This window comes from Solenopsis invicta, chromosome 6, assembly GCF_016802725.1.
Source record: "Solenopsis invicta isolate M01_SB chromosome 6, UNIL_Sinv_3.0, whole genome shotgun sequence".
In the NCBI taxonomy this organism is placed as follows: domain Eukaryota; kingdom Metazoa; phylum Arthropoda; class Insecta; order Hymenoptera; family Formicidae; genus Solenopsis; species Solenopsis invicta.
This window is the reverse complement of record NC_052669.1, coordinates 6,233,138-6,251,807: the sequence shown is the minus strand read 5'-3', so window position 1 is coordinate 6,251,807 and position 18,670 is coordinate 6,233,138. Positions and strand designations below refer to the sequence as shown.

At 33.1% G+C, this 18,670-nt stretch overlaps 1 protein-coding gene across 4 annotated transcripts in view; it reads left to right on the top strand.

The window, feature by feature from the left end:
- The window catches only part of LOC105201047 (histone-lysine N-methyltransferase 2D), a 35,517-nt gene that overhangs the window by 3,953 nt on the left and 12,894 nt on the right, over positions 1–18,670 (top strand). For all 4 annotated transcript variants that reach the window (XM_039451226.1, XM_039451228.1, XM_039451227.1 and 1 more), the window contains 2 exons: positions 816–1,024; positions 2,906–3,674. In XM_039451226.1, coding sequence (XP_039307160.1) covers positions 3,552–3,674 — 123 coding nt within the window. In that variant the 5' untranslated portion in view covers positions 816–1,024; positions 2,906–3,551. The remainder of the gene's footprint in view (positions 1–815; positions 1,025–2,905; positions 3,675–18,670) is intronic.

Sequence of the window (18,670 nt, the reverse complement as noted above, 5' to 3'; positions counted from 1 at the left end):
TTATAACTCGAGAATTAAATTGAGAATTTTTTTGGAGCTGTGATTTTAAAGTACACTGTTCAACATGTCATGAAATTCCAGAGTTGGTTAATAGATATATTTTTTTAACAGAAATAAGTTAAATTTAATGTGGTTTATAAAATTAATTTAGTTACATTAAAAGTTACGTTGAGATTAAATTAGGCTTAGATTTATTTTTTTTTTCTAATCAATAATAAAAAATTTTGATCGGTGAAATGTCTGAATTTTGGTCTTGAAATTAGCTGCAAAGAAAAAAATAACGATAAATTTGATTTATAATGTGAATTGTTCTTAAATTTTACACAGATACTCAAACATAATACTAGAATATTCTATGAAAAAAAATTTTATATTTTTGAGTGTTTTCAGACATGACCTATATATCGTTAACACGTTAACTGCCAACTACGAGATATTTCGTAGCTTGTTTACTTGACCAGGACGCCTACTACGAGTTATCTCGTAGTATTCTCTATGAGTATGAAATCAAATTGGCTTTTTAGACCGGAATCGTGAAAAGTTCCGTAGTCAACGTATTAATGTACCTGCTTAAAATTTGCTTCCGTTACATTAAATTGTACTGCCTATTTTTAATAGTATAATTATGTATCCAATCGTCTGTTTAAGTTTCAGCGAATTTGATTTCAATAAGTGTTCTTCAGGAATGTAATCTAAAATTTTAATTGATTCGAAAGATGTAACGGGTAAAATCCTTAGAGAGAAGTTGGCTCTACATTCACACAATTCCGCAAAATTAATAAAAGTTTATTATAATTTTTATTAAATTTCAACAGGAGCTTATGCATGTGCCGTAAAGCGTCCCTCTGGCGATCAATTCGAAACGTGATTCTCGTCGTCGCACAATCGAGAATGGAGAAAGGAAGATCCGCTGGACGGTCGAGTTTTCGTTGCCCGGGGCGAAGCCGAAAGTGTTTTCGCCGCTCGATCAGAAAGTACTGGACCATGACGAAATCGTCGGCGTCGATCGAATGAGTATATTGTGGTATGTATGATCTTGATTCCCTAATAACGTCGCTGCATTTACGTGCCGTCATTAGTCATCGCAGTCGTTGCACGAACTGACTTCTTCCCGGCTTGCTCTCGAGCACGATTCGGTTGCTTCACACGCCTCCGTGCCCCAACTACGATTCTAAGATCTACTTTTTCTCTTCTCGTAATGATAGGGCTTTCGTAAGATTTCTCCATGCTTATGATCCAATGCGAGTCATCGGTATTCACGTTAGTTCATCGTAGCGTATTCACGCGAGGAATTTGCGAGGAAAGCTTGCGAAGAAGCGTGAAATAAATTTGCAACGAAAGCACGCGCGTGTATATATATCTAATTAAGTAGGAAACGTCAGGTGCGATTTGCAAGTTGATTTACGTAATAATTTCATTAGAAATTGCATAACTTAAGAACGGGCGTGCGAAGGCTTAACGAGCGGCATTTCCGCGAGCGTGCTGAGCGTCGCTGAGCTGCGAACAAAACAACCGGCATGTTATCGGAAGCGGCGTATGAAAAAGGCAACTGTAAAATGGTACGTCGCGCATTTGCTCGTTCTCCGGAACGCCGACGCTTGAACGGAAATATAATGGACCGATGCCCGTTCAAGCGTCGGCTCGATCTCGACCATCGTTAAGTAATAGCTGACGGATGGGTGGAATCGCTCGTATAACTCCCCTTCCGTCTATGATAGGGAAGAGGAAAGGGGTTTCTTTACATCTATTTAAGACGTAATGTTTCGCTTTAAAAAAGGAAACACTTCTTACAAATATGAGAGAGAGAGAGCTTTTGAAAGTTTGAATTTATTAGACTGCAACAAATAACTGTCTAATCAGCTGTAAGAAATTTCTAATTATTTACACTGAGAGGAAAAATGATTAAAGATTTAATAATTATTTCTTTGAATAGCTGCAATGAAATATTTATTGTATGTAAATAAATATTTATTTTGTACAAAAATTACAATTTAAATTTAACTATTATTTTTTTTACTGAATAAAAATTTATGTACCGTAAGTAAATATTTTATTGCAACTACTCAAATAAATATTTATTAAAATTTTTAATAATTTCTCTTAGTATAGTATTCAACAATTTACCTAGTATTTACGTAGCACAAAAGAAATTTTTCTAAAATTTTAAGTTTTTTTTTTTTTATTTAATTCCTTTAAGGCTTTAATTTTTTTATTAACAAGACATTTGTCTATAATTAGATAAATAAAAAACTTTACTAAAATTTAATAAAATAAAATATGGTTTTATGTACTAAAAGACATTTAAATTTTGATGTATCTTGAGGCTTTTATTTTTAGTTGATCGTTTGTCTATCACAGTTGGAAAACATGCGATATATATTAATGCCCACTTAAATTTTTGTGTTAATGCAAGAATTTGTTAGAAAGTAACATAAATATTATGTAGAATATTAACACAAAAATGTAACACTTTGACACGATTTGGAAACGAAATATGAAAGTATATTTCTTCAGTAAAATTAACATATTGACACGTACATTTTATTCATTTATTTATCTTGATCTTTATGTTTTAAAACTACATTATTTTTTTGTAATTTGTTTATTCGCTCACATAAATTGTGTTAGTTTAACACGAAGAAGTGTTAAATATTTAACACAAAATGTTCAAATAACAATCATATTATTTTAAATTAACACTTGGATTAAAAGTTTAACACAAAAATTTTAACAAGGATCGGTTTTAGTATAAATACAAAATGTTTTCTACTGTGTATAATTAGACAATGGATTCTATTGAAATTTAATGAAATAATGAAGGTTTTATATCCTAAAATTTAAATTTTTATCGGCGGTAACGTGGACGCTGTCAGTAATACGGTCTTTCACCCTATCTCATTGCAAGAAACTGCCTGGAGAAGAAGTGGGCTCCTTCTTTGTTGACGTTCACCGTCTTACCTGGTGACTGTCTCCCACTTGGCGGACCGCGAGAACTCTCTTCCCGTATCGCGCAGAGAAGTAAAACTCTCGGACGTTTTCCGATCTCCAACAGTCCCGAACTCGTCCCCGTCGACGTGCGAACTCGTTAGGCCCCGGCAAACTGGTAGCTGGCGTATCGGCTCAGCCTCTTCCTGATCTCATCTCTCTCTCTCTTCCTGGACACGGGAAGGAAGGAAGGAAGGAAGAAAGACGCCGCGTTGAATTCAATGCCTTGTACCCTCTGGACGCGAGAGGCGCTTCTCCCGCGTGATTAGGCGAGAACACGACGCCGATAAGATCGAGGAGGCTAAGAAACAAACGTCAAAAACAATAGGGGGACCTCGCGTCTGATCTCACCAGTGAGATTATTTTAAGGGGAAGGCGGATTCATCTTTTATTTACAAGGATCTTCGGGCTGAGATAGGCTGCCGAGAGAGCAATTGCAAATTGGCGAGAGAGGGTCTTCTCTCATGTACCGGTGGTGAAATTCGAAGGGGGAATACAGCGGGTGCTTCGTCGTAGTGTGGACGTCGATTTTTTTTAGAGCCAGGAACAGATCTCGTCCTTCCGCGATGTGGCAGAGATACTTCTTGTGCTTTCTGTGGACCGCGTTGATACCGCGGGGAGGCATCCTCGTGGCAGCTGAGGCCGATCCTGCGATTTTGAGTGCCGCCGATTTGCCCCATCTTCAACAGGTGACCAACAAGAAATAATATCTGTCTTCCATTAATATCATTGTACACTGTAAAAATTATTTTTATTGTTATAATCAAAATTTGATAGATCTCGATCAACTAATTTGGTTATTATAGGCTCAAAAATGTTTGATTACTCCAATAAAAAAATTTGGTTTTGTTTCCGTTACAAAAATATTTTTCTTGCTTTAAAGAAAAATAGATTTGTGACAATAATATTTTAGTATACTGAAAAAAAAGATTTGCTAATAATTATTAAATCCTTTTTTCAGAGTCGTATCTTGCTCCAAATTATCATTTCCTGTAGTACTAAATAAAGGACTTGAGGGAATAAAAAATTAAATTAAAAATAAATAAATAAAAAATAACAGTAAAAATTATTTTATTAATAACGAATTTTAAATTTATGATAATGCAAAACATTAATCGAATAATTTGGTTGCACTGATTTAAACAAATTTGTGAATTTTGCTGTCTATAACAAATTTGATTAGCGCAAGTAAAATATTTTGTATTGCCTATCATAATGTGTGTATCAAATATTTTGATTGCAATTAAAAAAATAATTGTCAGTGTACATGATTCCAACGCGCAATCTATCTAATCCAAATTTCCGTATTCTTCGTGATCACTTTCTATGAATCATGCGTTCTCTAATTAACTCGTTTTATTCAGTCGAAAAATTTGAAGGACCATCGAGCGACAGTTTTCGTTAGAATTACTTTCATTTTCCTTAATTAACTCCACATCGCGCAACTTTCTCTCGCGTCAAAAAACTTTCTTCGATCGGCCCGGCAAAATATTTGCATAATATAGAAATAATAACGGCGTGAGATTCGTCGCGAGATGTTTCGGAATAATATTTGACTAAAAATAGTAATAAAACCGATTTCTCACGTGTTTAATCCTGTTCTCGGTTCTGCTTTACTGTTTCACTTGATATGCTATTAATCCATATCGCAGATTTTTGTACGAATGTTTGTCAACTCGCAGAACAATGAAAGCGATAAGAAAAATGTCTACTGTCGAAGTAAAAGCGGATTCTTTTGCAATTTGATCACTCACGAGGCAACTGTGACTAACGTTCTGAAATAAAAGTTACTCGCGGCTTCATAGTACATTAATTCGCGTATCTCGACCCAAAAATCGTTTGCCGATAAGATCGGTGGTTTCCACATATTCGTTTTAAAAGCAGCATTCTGTAGCGATAAAATCGAATGTAAACGAAAATTCAAATGCGTTTGGAGTTATCACTGAAAAGGCATTTACATCCAAATGAATTGCACAAACCGCAGATCGTTCTGTGGTGAAAGTAATTGCTTCATTATTCTTACATTTTTATTGCCATGAAAATTTCGTCCGCAGAAAAGTCATGAAATTTGCACTCTCGTAAAAAGTCCGTTTTTTAAAATGACGATTGAATGACGCCCGAGAATATCTAAGATCATTGTATACAATAATAAACATAACATGAAAAATATAATAAAAAAAATAATATAAAAATATGCAGAGAGAAAACAGATATAAAATTTTTAGAAATAGAGTGAACTGTTCCCTCGAAATGCAATTGAGCGGGTTATTAATCGGGAACACGACATTTAACTTTGTTACCAACGTATCTGTTTACTTGATTGAATAGAGATTGAGTAGTCAATTGAACTGCGAGTTGAGTGATGATTGAAAAGTGTTTTTCACTTGAGTTGCGGGAGTTCGTGTTTCGGCGATTTCAGGGATCCGCGTCATCAATCTCGCTCGCATTTCCGCAATGAATCCTCTGACGTTTGATTGGATTCGTTTCGACATTTCTCCAGGGACTCGATTTAACGTATTGCTCTGGGCACGTAGATTACTCGAGCTCAGACGAGTATGCAGATTTAATGAAATTGCTGCGCCTGACGTAATCAGGCCGTTCGTTGCCGGCGCGCTCGTTGCATCGCGAATCCTCCGGCTATCTACTTGAACGATCGCAGTGAAATTTCGCTGGCGAGACACAGTAGTCGGGCGCGAAGAAAAAGAAGAATAAAAAAAAAAGGGATCGCGCTTTGCGTTAATTATGCTCTCCATTACGTCTTTTCCCTCATAAAGAACCGAAACGTGAAATTTATATTCGCGTCTCACGCTCGCCTGTTCATCGAATGCTCCTCGCAATGTTTCTATTCAAAGTAGAAGGCGCGGGAAACGAGCATTGCGTAGAAAGCGATACAATTGATCCCTTTAAGTAACGCACTTTAACGCAGTACCGGTTTATAGATGTGATAATTCGACAATATTACACAGTGAGAGAAAGAAAGTTGTTAATTTGATTACATTTTTTAACTTGATTAAATTTTTTCAGTCCAAGTATTTATGTGTTTAACTTAAATACATAAAATACTTGAACTTAATTTTAAGCATTTATATATTCAATTTAAACACATAAATACTTGAACTGAATAAATTTAATTAAGTTAAAAAATTTTGTCAAGCTAATAATTTTTTTTTCTTGTTATCAGTGCACAGATTAATCTTTTTGACTGACGTTCTTTACAGACGTGAGAAAATAAAAAAATCGACTTCAATTTTTATGATGATACGACTCTTCTTACGTGAAATTGAAAATATGAAAATTATTTTCTGTTTCAACATTTAACATATGCAAAATATTTCAGATTTTCCGGTAATAGAAAGAGAATTTGATAAATATGCTAAATAAGTTTCATACAGAACATGTTATATCAACAGAAAACGACACCGAATGTAAAGTATCTTTTAGAAAGCTACTTTACATCTAAAGGCCTGTGTTCTCAACTTACTTTTATTGATAAATGCATGCACTTTTTTTTAGATTCTGTAGTATATAACGTAATCTATATGCTTAAAGGCGTAAAAATATTTTGCCAAAATTAAATTGGCACTATATATTCATAAGTTAAGAAATATACGAAATAAAATACACACAAAAAAATCAATATTAATTGAACAATTGTTTCATGTATAAGAGTATAAAATCTTTTTGAAAGAATTTGATAATTTTACTTAAATAGATATAATTTGAAACAAAATTTCTTCAAGGTAAATTATGTCGGTAAGATTATTAAATTGTTTCAAGAAAATTTTATCTCTTGCTTATGTATGAAACAATGAATTGTTGATTTGATACGTTTTTTTCTGTATTGAAATAGAGAAAACATGGGTCTTACACTGAGAAAAGAAAGTTGTTAACTTGACGAAATTTTTCAACTAGATTAAATTTTTTCAATTCAAGTATTTATGCACTTGACTCAAATACATAAAATATTTGACTTTTAGTTTAAGCATTTACATATTAATTTTCTACATGCATATTTAACTTAAATGCATAAATATTTGAACTAAAAAAATTCAATCAAGTTGAAAAATTTGGTCAAGCTAGTAACTTCTTTTCAGTGTACATAAAATGTGTACAAAGCATGCAAAATGTTTTTACTTGTTACGGTACAAAAAAAAACAAATTAACACGTGACAAATATTGTAGCAATTTTATAAAATTGACAAATCATTGGTTGATGATTGAAATATTGTCATTGAACTTTCTGTATATCATCGCGCATTGTGTTTTAACCTACTTCTATTTCATACATGCTTTCACAGAAAGAGAAAGATTGCTGTTCGTATGTCAATTTGATTATTCATCTGTCTTTATCTCAGATCGATCGGTTCACTGATTACGTGTTCACTGATTACGTCGACAGAGCTCTGAAACGCAAGATCGTAAAACAACAGAGCCAGCACGAAAGTGGAACCGTGCGAGTGCTCACCCACTAACAGAGTGACTCTTGACCCCCTCTCTCTCTCTCTCTCTCTCTCTCTCTCTCTCTCTCTCTCTCTCTCTGTCGTCTCTCTTTCTCGTGTCTTCTTCCACTCTTCCGCTCTACGTGTTTTACATCTGGACCACGATATCCATCCCATGTACCCTTTTCTCAGCAGTATCACGTTCTAATTGCTAGGTTTCTCTTTGAAATCGATTCCCTGCGTGAATCGAGAGTGTCACACGCGAAATTTTTGGAGTCCCATGTTGATGAAAAAATTTGTTTGGGAACGTGAATGCAACAGTAAAGAAAGAGTGCGATGAGTACAAAAAGCATAGTATCTGATAAAATATCTCGAGATATTTGAAAAAAAAAAAAAAAAATGTTTTGTACAAAAGTTGTTTGGAAGACGACAAATAGTAATATTATTTGTCTAAAAAGTTAATTTTTTAATATTAAAATTGTCATTTTTTTAAAATAGAATTATATGATTTTTCTAATTACTTATAAAAAAAGTTTATATTAATATTGAATTATCAAAAAATCAATAGTTTATTAAGGAAATATTTTACTTTATTCTTGCCTAATTTTTTTACAAAATATTTCGTAAATAATTAATTTTTTGATTACTTTACGTTAATACTTTTATATAAATAATTAGAGGAATCATATGTAAAAAAAAAATCATAATTTCAATATCTTGTTTTTAAGATGTTTTACTTTTCGATTACCCTGTATATCTTGGGCAAGTGTTAATTCTCTTACAATCAGACGATAACCATCAGCTGTCAATTCGATGATAAATGTAAAACCTGTTGTACGATACTATGTATCACTAATTCTTACGTTTCTATGTATTTTTAAGCTTCTCTAAAGTATATTAATAATCTTGTGACAGCTTTTACATTAATGAAAAGTAAATGATGCTGTGTAAATAATGTCTAATTGTTGGGGGAAAGCATTCTCTTGTTAATTAGAGGTACATCGGGAGTGGATCCAAACAGCGTGAAACGTATCCGATCGCAGGACCTTTCACTCAGATCACTGAGAAAACGTTCCAGGTTTCCATGTACGGCAAGAAAAGCATCTCGTCTTGCGCGTGTAAAAGGAAATATGAGGGACATCCGATTGAAGTAGCTTCCGGTTCAAGCGTCTCTTCTTCCGGAAGCTTCGCGAACGATGTACACCGTGTACGAAAGCATACGCACGTCTCTCGCGTATAAGCAGGAACTTTCTAATACGCGAGCAACGAGGAAATATTCATCTTTATCAGAGAAGATACATCCTTAACTGAGAGATATTTACATTTGATATTCAGAACAGCGTAGTACGCTTTGTTTGAGTAGCATAATGATTACGCTCATGCAGTAATTTGTATTAGCGTTTGCTGTCCTTAGTATTAATAATATTTAAATGCTGAAATAGTCGATTTTATTTTATAAATAATATATATAATAATTTATTTTATTGTACACATTATTGATATATTATGTAAAATAATGTTGTATCTCTGAAAAATATTAAAAGAGAATTTTTATGAATACACTTATTCATAAAAAATAAAATGATTTATTATGTATATTATATAATGTAATCTTACATCTCTATAAAAAGATTATTATAGAGACCATGTAGATCTAGAGATACAGATGCTTCTAAAACTAATTAAATGTATCTGATATATTGTAAAGTAATACGCGTACAGAGATAATTCTTTTTTTATGCAATCACACAAGGAATGTTGCCATTAGGCGGCATTATATTCCGTGACCAGTTAACGGTGATCAATAAAGAGCGCTAACGTTCTATACGCTTTTCCGCAATTTACATAAGAGGCGTACGGTTTTCACCGTTCCACTTCGATTTGCCCATAATCATTCGCGCGAACGTGGAGCAATTCACGCAACATCACCCTGGGTCGTTCCACGAGATAAATATTGTGCAAAATTAAGGGGTGCAAATTTAACGCGCGCGTAATTACCGACACAAATGTGTCGGTCTGGCATGCATTGTATCGTGTTGAAATGATTTTCTGGCACGCGTTAGAAATCGTCTTTAAATCGCAGACGTGTGACCTGGTACGCTTGCAAAAGCGATTTTCCTTCGTCGTTCGCTCGTTGAAACGGCGCTTGGCTGCTGCGATGCTTTTCTTATCCCATATTTTTTTCCTCCTCGTAAGGAATAGTTCATTTAGAGTGTATCTGCATTAAATATCGGGAGAATAAAGAATTTTCTACATTAATACAATGCGTACTGTGGGGAATGAAGAATTATCTTTATTAATACAATGCGCATTATGCGAGAGGGACGCACGATTATTAAAATACTGTCGAGATAAGCGAGAACAGCATTATATCTACTTAAGAATCATTTTAAGATATTATACATGCAAGTCAAGTAAAATCGCGTAATAATTCGTATCTATTTATCTCCGAACCTTGCATTCAGTTGATGTAAAATATTTTTCACTTTTCTTTCTTGAATATTTAATTATTAATAATATAATACTGTATGTATTACACTGAGAGAAAGATTTTTTTTTAATGAAAAAAATACATTTTCATAAAAATTGTATTTTGATGCAAATATTTATTTGGTCTGTTTAAGTAAAAATACTTTTAAGTAGACATATTACCGTAGTATATAATTTTGTATTTTTACATTTTTTTTTACATTTAAATAATGATTTTACAAATAAACTAATAATATTATTAAGCCTAATTAAATTTTGTTTTATTAAAAATTTGATTTTTTAATATAAAAATAATCTAACAGTAAATATTTTCTAAATCTGCAAGAAAAAATTAAAACCGGAATAAAAATTATTTCTTTATTTTATTTACGTAAATATTTCAATTAAAAAATTTTTAACTTTACTGCTAGTAAATAAGTTATTCTGTGTCAAGTAAAATTTTTTTGTTGTAAAATATTTTTTTTTTTTAGTGTACTAATAATTTATTTAATAATATTATTATTAAATAATACTATATTATTAATAAATTATTTATATATAACGGTATGATATTACTGACATCATAGTGTTGTATTTTTAACAATTCGCTTTTGCATCGTGTCGAGCATTAGATTATCTGCGGATAGATCAATGCGATGAGGAAATATCGGATCTTCGCGCTATGAATCTTACCTCCTGGCGACACGAGGTGAGATCGAGGCAAATATACAGGACAATGGGTGAAGGTGAAGGATGCTACGCGTGCTCTCTCACTTTCTCCAGAAATCTACCTCTGATGAGAATAACGAAGCAGGAGCGGATGCGGTGTGACGGCGCGGGCAAAATTTTGTTATTTGGTAGGAAGGCTAACGGGACAGGTGAACAAGGCGTGTAATTAATTTCTCGGGCGAGGAAATTACGCAATTTTGTATTAATCGGGAATCTCGTGAATATTCTGCGCAGAGTGGAACGGACTGTGAAGCGTGTATCGGAAGAAAATTAATACCAGCGACTATCTTGTTGTGAAAGCCCATTATTCTAATGAAATTAATTATACATGACATGTGGACGCGCGCGCATCGCTGAATAATCAGCGATTATAACAACTGAATTGTATTGCGCTATTGTTATCCAATTAGTCTATTGTCCAGATTGCTCGATAAAATCTCGATAACGTACATGCGGAAGAAAGGTCGGCTTTCATTCCGTAGGTATATAAAGAAACATTAAAAAAGTTATCTAAGCATCGAAATTGTGAAAGCAATTAACGACACAATTAGAATGATGTAACAAAACAATAAGATCGTAAAGTATAAAAGGTCTGTGTCAAGATGTTTATAGATGATACGCGAAATTGCGTGGGTTCATTTAATTAAACCATTTAATTAAACTAGAAATAAAATGAATATTATGCAACATAGAAGTCTGAGTTATATCGAATTATGAATATTTTTATTTATTTATAATAGTTTTCACTTATAATAGTTTTATTTATAATAGTAATTATTATAGATTTCAAACTTTGCAATTTTTTCCAGATTCTTCATATTTTCAAAATAATGAAAAAAATATGAAGAAAATTTAACTTGTTCTATATTGCACTTAAAAGTAATGCAAAAAATTTGGTGGCTATTTTATCTATCAAAAATTATTTCAGTAAGAAGCAAAAATGTGCTCTAATGAAAATGTAATTAAGAAATAGTGATAAAAAGCAAAATTTTTTTATAGAAGTACTTTAGATACTTATTAAACATTTATGTAAAGTTTTATTGCAACTCAGAGATTGGGTATTCTCTTTTGTCAGTAAACAAAATTTATTTATTTACTAAACAACTAAGCTTAGAATCGTAATAAAACTTTGCATGAATTATTAATAAATTAGTTCATGTCTCTCTCTCTCTCTCTCTCTCTCTCTCTCTCTCTAATAATTAAGAAGTTATATACCTTTTGTTGCGTTAAACAGATGCAAGATTTTTGATAAAAATCAATTTTACAGAGAATTTTATTTTGAAAGAATTAAAAAATTAAGAATTTTATTTTGAAAAATTTAAAAAATATATATTATTAATACTAGTACATATAATACTTACTACTAAAACATTCATTGAAATTAATATTTGCTCGCGCAGGCCAATTTTATATGATTCAATCTCGGACAGTAACGGAAGACTGTCGCCAACTTTTAATCAAGTGGTCCATCAGAGAGTGATCTCTTCGAAAGTGGTTTTTTTTTGTACATTTCTCGCTTGTCTACTTTGCTTAACGTTACATCTCGGTAAAAGTGAAGCTACAACGCCCAGCGTATGAAAGAAAGACGTCTAATTAAATGAGATGGCAGATTGTGTTTCGAGAAGAAAGTTTCCAAGTTGACAAGATTTATGTGCGTTTATACGTACTCTATTCAAGTATTTTTTTCCATCGGGTGTGTAAAACACACGTGCGATAATTCGCGCCAATTTTGAAAATTTTATCATGATTAATGAAACGATTAGGCCACGGTGTGTCTCTCGTAATCGCAGTTTCTGCTCCCAGCTCAGATTTAAGTGGTGCAATCGAGTAATCGGGTCTATAATTGTAGATAATTAACTGCAAGCCCACGTGTCTCTAATTCCGACGGCTCTCTCGCTCCCTCGCTAAAAGTGATTTCCCCATTTTCGCGCAATGTAATCTCCCCCGATGGTAATTGTAACGATACGGACAGATTATCCGGATTAGCCAATTGGCCAACGAACGATCCGTTTCATTTTGCGCAAACCCTGTTTAATGAAATATCGCGCCGCAGCGGGAGCAGTCCGCTTTGGATTTCGACACCGTCGCACCGGATCTTACACGCGAGTCCATCTCCGTGATCTTGCGCAAAACGTCCACGGGGGTCAGTCTTCCTTCAGAACTGAATTGCGGCAACGAAACAATCATTTGCGGCGATGTGTGGACGGTGCGCGCTCTCTCGGAGATACTTATTACATTTTACAATCGGAATTATCGAGCGCTCGGGTTTCCTTTTGGAAAAAAAAGAGCTGAATGCTCGCTATAACGTATCGAGAAATCCGTCTCGCGGCTGTAATTAATTTTATCGCAACAGCTCATCACGTAGCTCTTATGAGAAAGATGCGGTGGTAAAAAAGAAAAAAAAAGGAAAATCGTTTGCCCGTCGTAAACCATCATTTTTGTGCAATTAATTTCTTACCTTTTCCCCGAGCTTAGCCTCGAGGAATCCCGCTCGCTGCCGATACGACCGCGAGGGAACCGCATCGCGGCGTTGTTACCGCATCGTTTCACTTTCCGGACTCGCGGTGTAACGGCACCGGGACGAAGTCGCTTGATCGCTATAATTGGTCAAGCGTTAATAATAGGAACAGCCGATCAAACGCTGCTTAAGACAAATTACGATCGAAGAGAGCGTGACGAGTAACACGCCGCGCAGCAAAACGCGATATCTATATCAGAAAGTGTTTACCGATCGATTTTACAATGAGACGCGATAAATGGGAGTTCGATAAGCGAGCTTCAGAGTCTGCGATGGTCGCGTCTCTTTTCTCGATATCTCCCGCATCAATAGTATAATACGCGCCCTTTTTTATATTACGCTCTTACTCGCACTTTCTCCTACCTTTTTTGCCCGAGTTGAAAATTGAAGATGATTACGTGAATATTTGATCGGAAGTTTTCTCTGTTTTGCGGGGAAGTTACATTGAGGAAAAAGATAGTGCAAAATTTGTTTGTAGGATATAAATTTATTTTACTGAAATGAATCTTCATTTAAATACGACGAAATAAAATTTTATTTATAGTAAATAATTCAATTATTTAATAAATGAGATATATTTTGAAGTTTACACAGAAAGTACATTTCGTCATCAAAATTCTATTTTTTTATAATTATAATCAATAAAAATCAAAGGAGACTTCACAAATATTTTTATTTTTTTTTCTCAATGTACGATTTTTATTCCAAATTGATGATATATAATTTATAAAGTTGAATAGTAACTAGTTAAAAAGTTAAATAATAAAATTAAAAAATTAATAACTTTTAGCTTAACTTAGTTTGAAAGGTCAATTTTTCTTCAACTATTTTACTAGTTATGCTTGAAATACATAGACTTTAACTTATTAATTTTTATATTAATTTTCCTTTACGTAAAAATGTATTTACATAAAAGAAAAAGTAAATTCTTACATAACAAATATGATTTCTTTCTTATGTCATATAAACTTGATTTAAAATATTAAAAATTTTATTTGATGATCCATATTATAGTTGCTTTGACTAATAACTTTAAAAAATTACGACATTCTAATTTAATATAAATAATGCTTTTCAAAATTAACTTTTAATTTTATTTATATTAATTTAGTACGTAACTTATAACTGATTTAGTTTTTGTTTGTGTAACTTTTAATGCAACTAAAAAAATTTTATTTTTTACCAAGTTGTATTTAGTTTAAATTTCAATTTAAAAGATATTAGGTAATTCTGTTAATTTGTCTTGGCGATAAGCTTTCTCAAAATTTAAATAAAAAGCGGAACTGGAATTTGTCAGGCTTCCTATAAGCGGAGACACGAAGCAGTGCGTCGCCTCGATTGTCCCATTAATCAATTTCTCCTCGGTGGACACGAAGCGAAGGTTAAACTTCTCCTTTTTTTCGTCTTTTTCTCTTCTCACCCACTTTTACTGCTCAACCCGTATGCCTCTACCGGCAAATATCTTCCGCCAAGGAAAAAACCTGTTTCGTCGAAACTTAACGTCGATATATTTAATGGCACAGCAGGATTCATTCGATACTTCAAATTTACGATCACGAATTCCAGTTTTCGTGCCAATTTTACGCGATATCTCTTTACTCGAGAAGTGAAATTTTATGCGTGGTTTTTATTTCGCAAGCTGCTATTCACATTGGAAAGAAAGAGGAAGATAAATGTGTACGGAAGTATATTATAATTTTTTTTTAAATAAAATTATGAATACACAATTAGGTATTTATAACTTCTAACGTTATAAATTATGGATTCCCCTGATTCGAAAAATTCCCCCAAAATCTCGCACTTTCAATGATATAACCGATAGTTATAACTTCAGCGTTACTTCAGTGCACTAACCGTACAGAACTTATTAATTACATAGGAAATGTATCGCAGGTGCATTCAATCATATTTAATGATCCGGCGGTAATAAAAGAGTCGCCGGAAGTGCGCCACAAGCATCGAAAGCGTGGCTCCTCGCGTGCAAAATTTTCCGAACAAGCGATTTCTGGTTTCAATCGGATAATTTCCGCGCGGGCACGCGCTCCGCTTTTCGTGCGCCGCGGTACCGCCTTGGAAATTGTTTCCGATTCGTTCTCCCCCACATAAAAAAATGCACCATGTTAGCATCAGGTAATAAACGGTGAAACGGAAAGTGTGAATTCCGAATGACCCCGGGGTGAAATTTCTCTCGCCAATCCTTCTCGGCAAAAGGACACGCCGCTCGTTGTTACGAGAGAAATTTTCATCTACGTGATTAAGCCGAGTAGAATCACGAAGAAACTACTTAACATCATACTACCTGCGGAATAATCGAGATCTGGCCGCGGTAATTTTAATGTATGGCGCTCCTCTTCGAGCACGTATTCCTGATGAAAATTTTTCTCAGAATTTCTACACAAATTGGAACACTTGAGAAATACTGAGAAAGTCTGCACCTTTTCTTAGAATTTTTCATATAAGTGAATTCTAGAATATTTTAAAACTTTAAAGATCACTTATCTTGTAATTTCTAAAAAATACTTTCAACTTTTTTAGATTTTATAAGATTTTATGAAAGATCATAGAATGAGATATCTTAGAGGAAATTGGGATATTCGTATATGTGAACAGAATTTATATATGAATTCATGAATTCTATAAAAGATGTAGATTTTCTCAATATTTTTAAAAGATGTTTCTAGTTCGTGTAAAAAATTTTAGACATTTTTTAAACAGTTATAAAATTTATATAGAAAGTCTGAAAAATTATGTGAAAAGTTCTGAGAAATATTTTTATTAGTGGTGCTAAATAAAAGCAAATTATTTGACAAAGTAAACCATAAGGAAAATACTTCTCAAGTACGTTTCATTTAAATAACGCGAGAAAGTATCAAATGAAATATAAGATGATGACATTATTCAAGATGATTTTATGCTAAGTTTCATTGCGATGCAAAGATCAGTTCTGTAAAATAAACAGCTATTTATTTATTTACAAAGTAACTAAACAATTACAATAAAAATTTGTATCATCTTAAATACTTAAAGTATTTACATTAAAAAAATCGAGATTTTTCTTAACGTTGTAAAAAATAATTAAATTTTTAAGAACAAGAATAGAGTAAATAAACTATAAAAATAATTAAATTAAAATATAATCTTATTCACACAACTTTCATAAGTATTTGGTTTATTTAAAGTGTTAATATTAAATACATTTCTAAATTTTATTTACTTTGCGGAGACTGTATGTCTGATACATCCTTAAAATATTTCGAAATTTGGAAGAAAGAATACACATAAAAATTCAAACGTTTTTACATATTTATCTGATTGAGTCTCTATTGTTGCCACGATCGTTGGTTCTCCAAGTATAATAGCCTGACAATACGATTCACTATACCGTTGCTCGTGGGTATTCACAAAGGACGTGTGAAACACATCTAAATGAAAGTAGGAATGTTACTGCGGAATTGGATTTGCCTCACGCGGAAAGCTAATACTTAGTTCAATGGCAGCGCCTTCCGGGGCAGGATATGAAAGTACTATTGATTCTCAACTGGATAAGGTGATGCAGTTTATTGGCTAAATGTCATCCTGGAAGTTTGCGTTACTGCTATGATAAAGTAAATATGGTTCTATTGGTGCATAACATTGTGTTACTTTAGCAATCGGAAAGAGTAATCAGATTAGTTCCGGCAGCTATTCTCAATCAATTAATATGCAAGTCAGCGATATAAAAGAAATCTTTAGCGGTGTATAATATAATACGTATAATATATATTAGTTTTGCTAATGCTACACGGAAAAATAATTTTGCTGAAGTCTATAAAAATTTAACTGAATATACAAATCTGAAAATAATTTTGTTAAGACTCAAACTGGTTGTTAAAATATTAAAATTTTTTTTTAGCATTGCTTGAACATTCTTCATAACTATTTGGATGATCCAATAAAAAATTTTTTTCATATCTGTATTCCGCTAAATGTTTAGGTACTTCAGCAAGAAGAACGGTCTTTCCGTGTAAACTTAATTTCAGTTATGCAATGTATGATATTTTTATTGATTGTCTGATTGAAGATGTTACGAAATATGATGTGCTATTAACGTGATAGCCCAAAGGATCCTCTTTACTGGAAAACATTACTGTCTTTCGGCTCGAAAAGTGAAGGAACACTCGTTGCACAAGTCCAGTATATGCGGCACTGCATATCAGTTGGTGAATGCACACGTTTGATCGTGCATGCCAACAAATTATGCAATCACGAGTATAAAATAAGAGAGTAGTGCAGTAAGATTGCTAACATTATCTACTTACGGCGTCCTGATTTTCGTTAAATTTGTGCACGAGCGCGCTTGAACAATTTTACAGAACAGAATGGAATGAAATGAAACTTAGAACATGTATCTTGCTTTCTATGGGAAATACTTTTCAATGCCTCTATTTTAAACTCTGGTATAACGTTGTGTTACGGAGCATTTAGCATTTCTTATAAAAAATGAAATTAAAAACAAAATCAAAATTGAAAACGTAATGTGACAACAATTATAGAATTCTAAATGAAAGTGAAAAAATGTAGCTTACCGGGTGGCGATAAACGATAAACATTTGAAAGTTTAACCTAAAGTTCAATTCCAAGTTTCGTTCCAGTCAATCAGATTTGGATTTAGCTTGCTTTCTCAATTCACGCATTATTTATTTAATTTAATTTTAATTAATTTTTAATCGAGAAACGTTGAATCTTTATAGTTTGATGAATGAGAACGTAAACGGAATGTACTGAAGATATACAGATATCTTCGGACGTAAATTCGCATCGAGAGATATACGCCAGATATGGCATGTCAAGTCAGAAGTGCTCGTACGATCTCACACCGCGTCTGGCTATGCACAGTCCGTATCTACTGATGCAATTAAGCGGCGCACGATCATCGTAAAAGCCAAGCACACGGTCCAGTGGCCGCGAGTTTCCCACAAGCGGAAGAGAAAAAAAAAAGGGAGAACGTTTATCCCAAGTGCGGTTTCTTAGCTCCTTCTGGGCATTATAAACGCCCTCGATCTATTCCTTGATCTTTGGACCGTTAGGAGAAACGATAATCGCCTCGACATAGCGAGTAAGAGTATGCAGTGGCGTTATACGTTTTTAATGAGTTATTCTGTTTCCCTCCGCTTTAGTAAATTTCTTCTGCGTATTAGATGTTTATAGAAAAGCGAACGGGTTTATAGAAGAGCGAATGGCTAGATTAGGATTTATTTTATATTTGACACAAAGAGAATTTTTTTCATTGCAACGAATGAAATTTCAGTTGCAAACGAGCAACAGTCGTTACAGTGTTTTATCCAGGATCAGATAAGTTAATATATTTTTTTAACTAAATTAAGTTAAAATGCGGTCGACTTATCCAATTAACTTAGTTACGTTAAACATTGCATGAACAAAAAACTAACTTAGTTAAAAGTTGCGTAAAAATTTTAATTAATTTAAATTAAATTAAAGTTAATTTTAATAACGTTATTTATATTAATTTAAAATGTAACTTTTTAAAGTT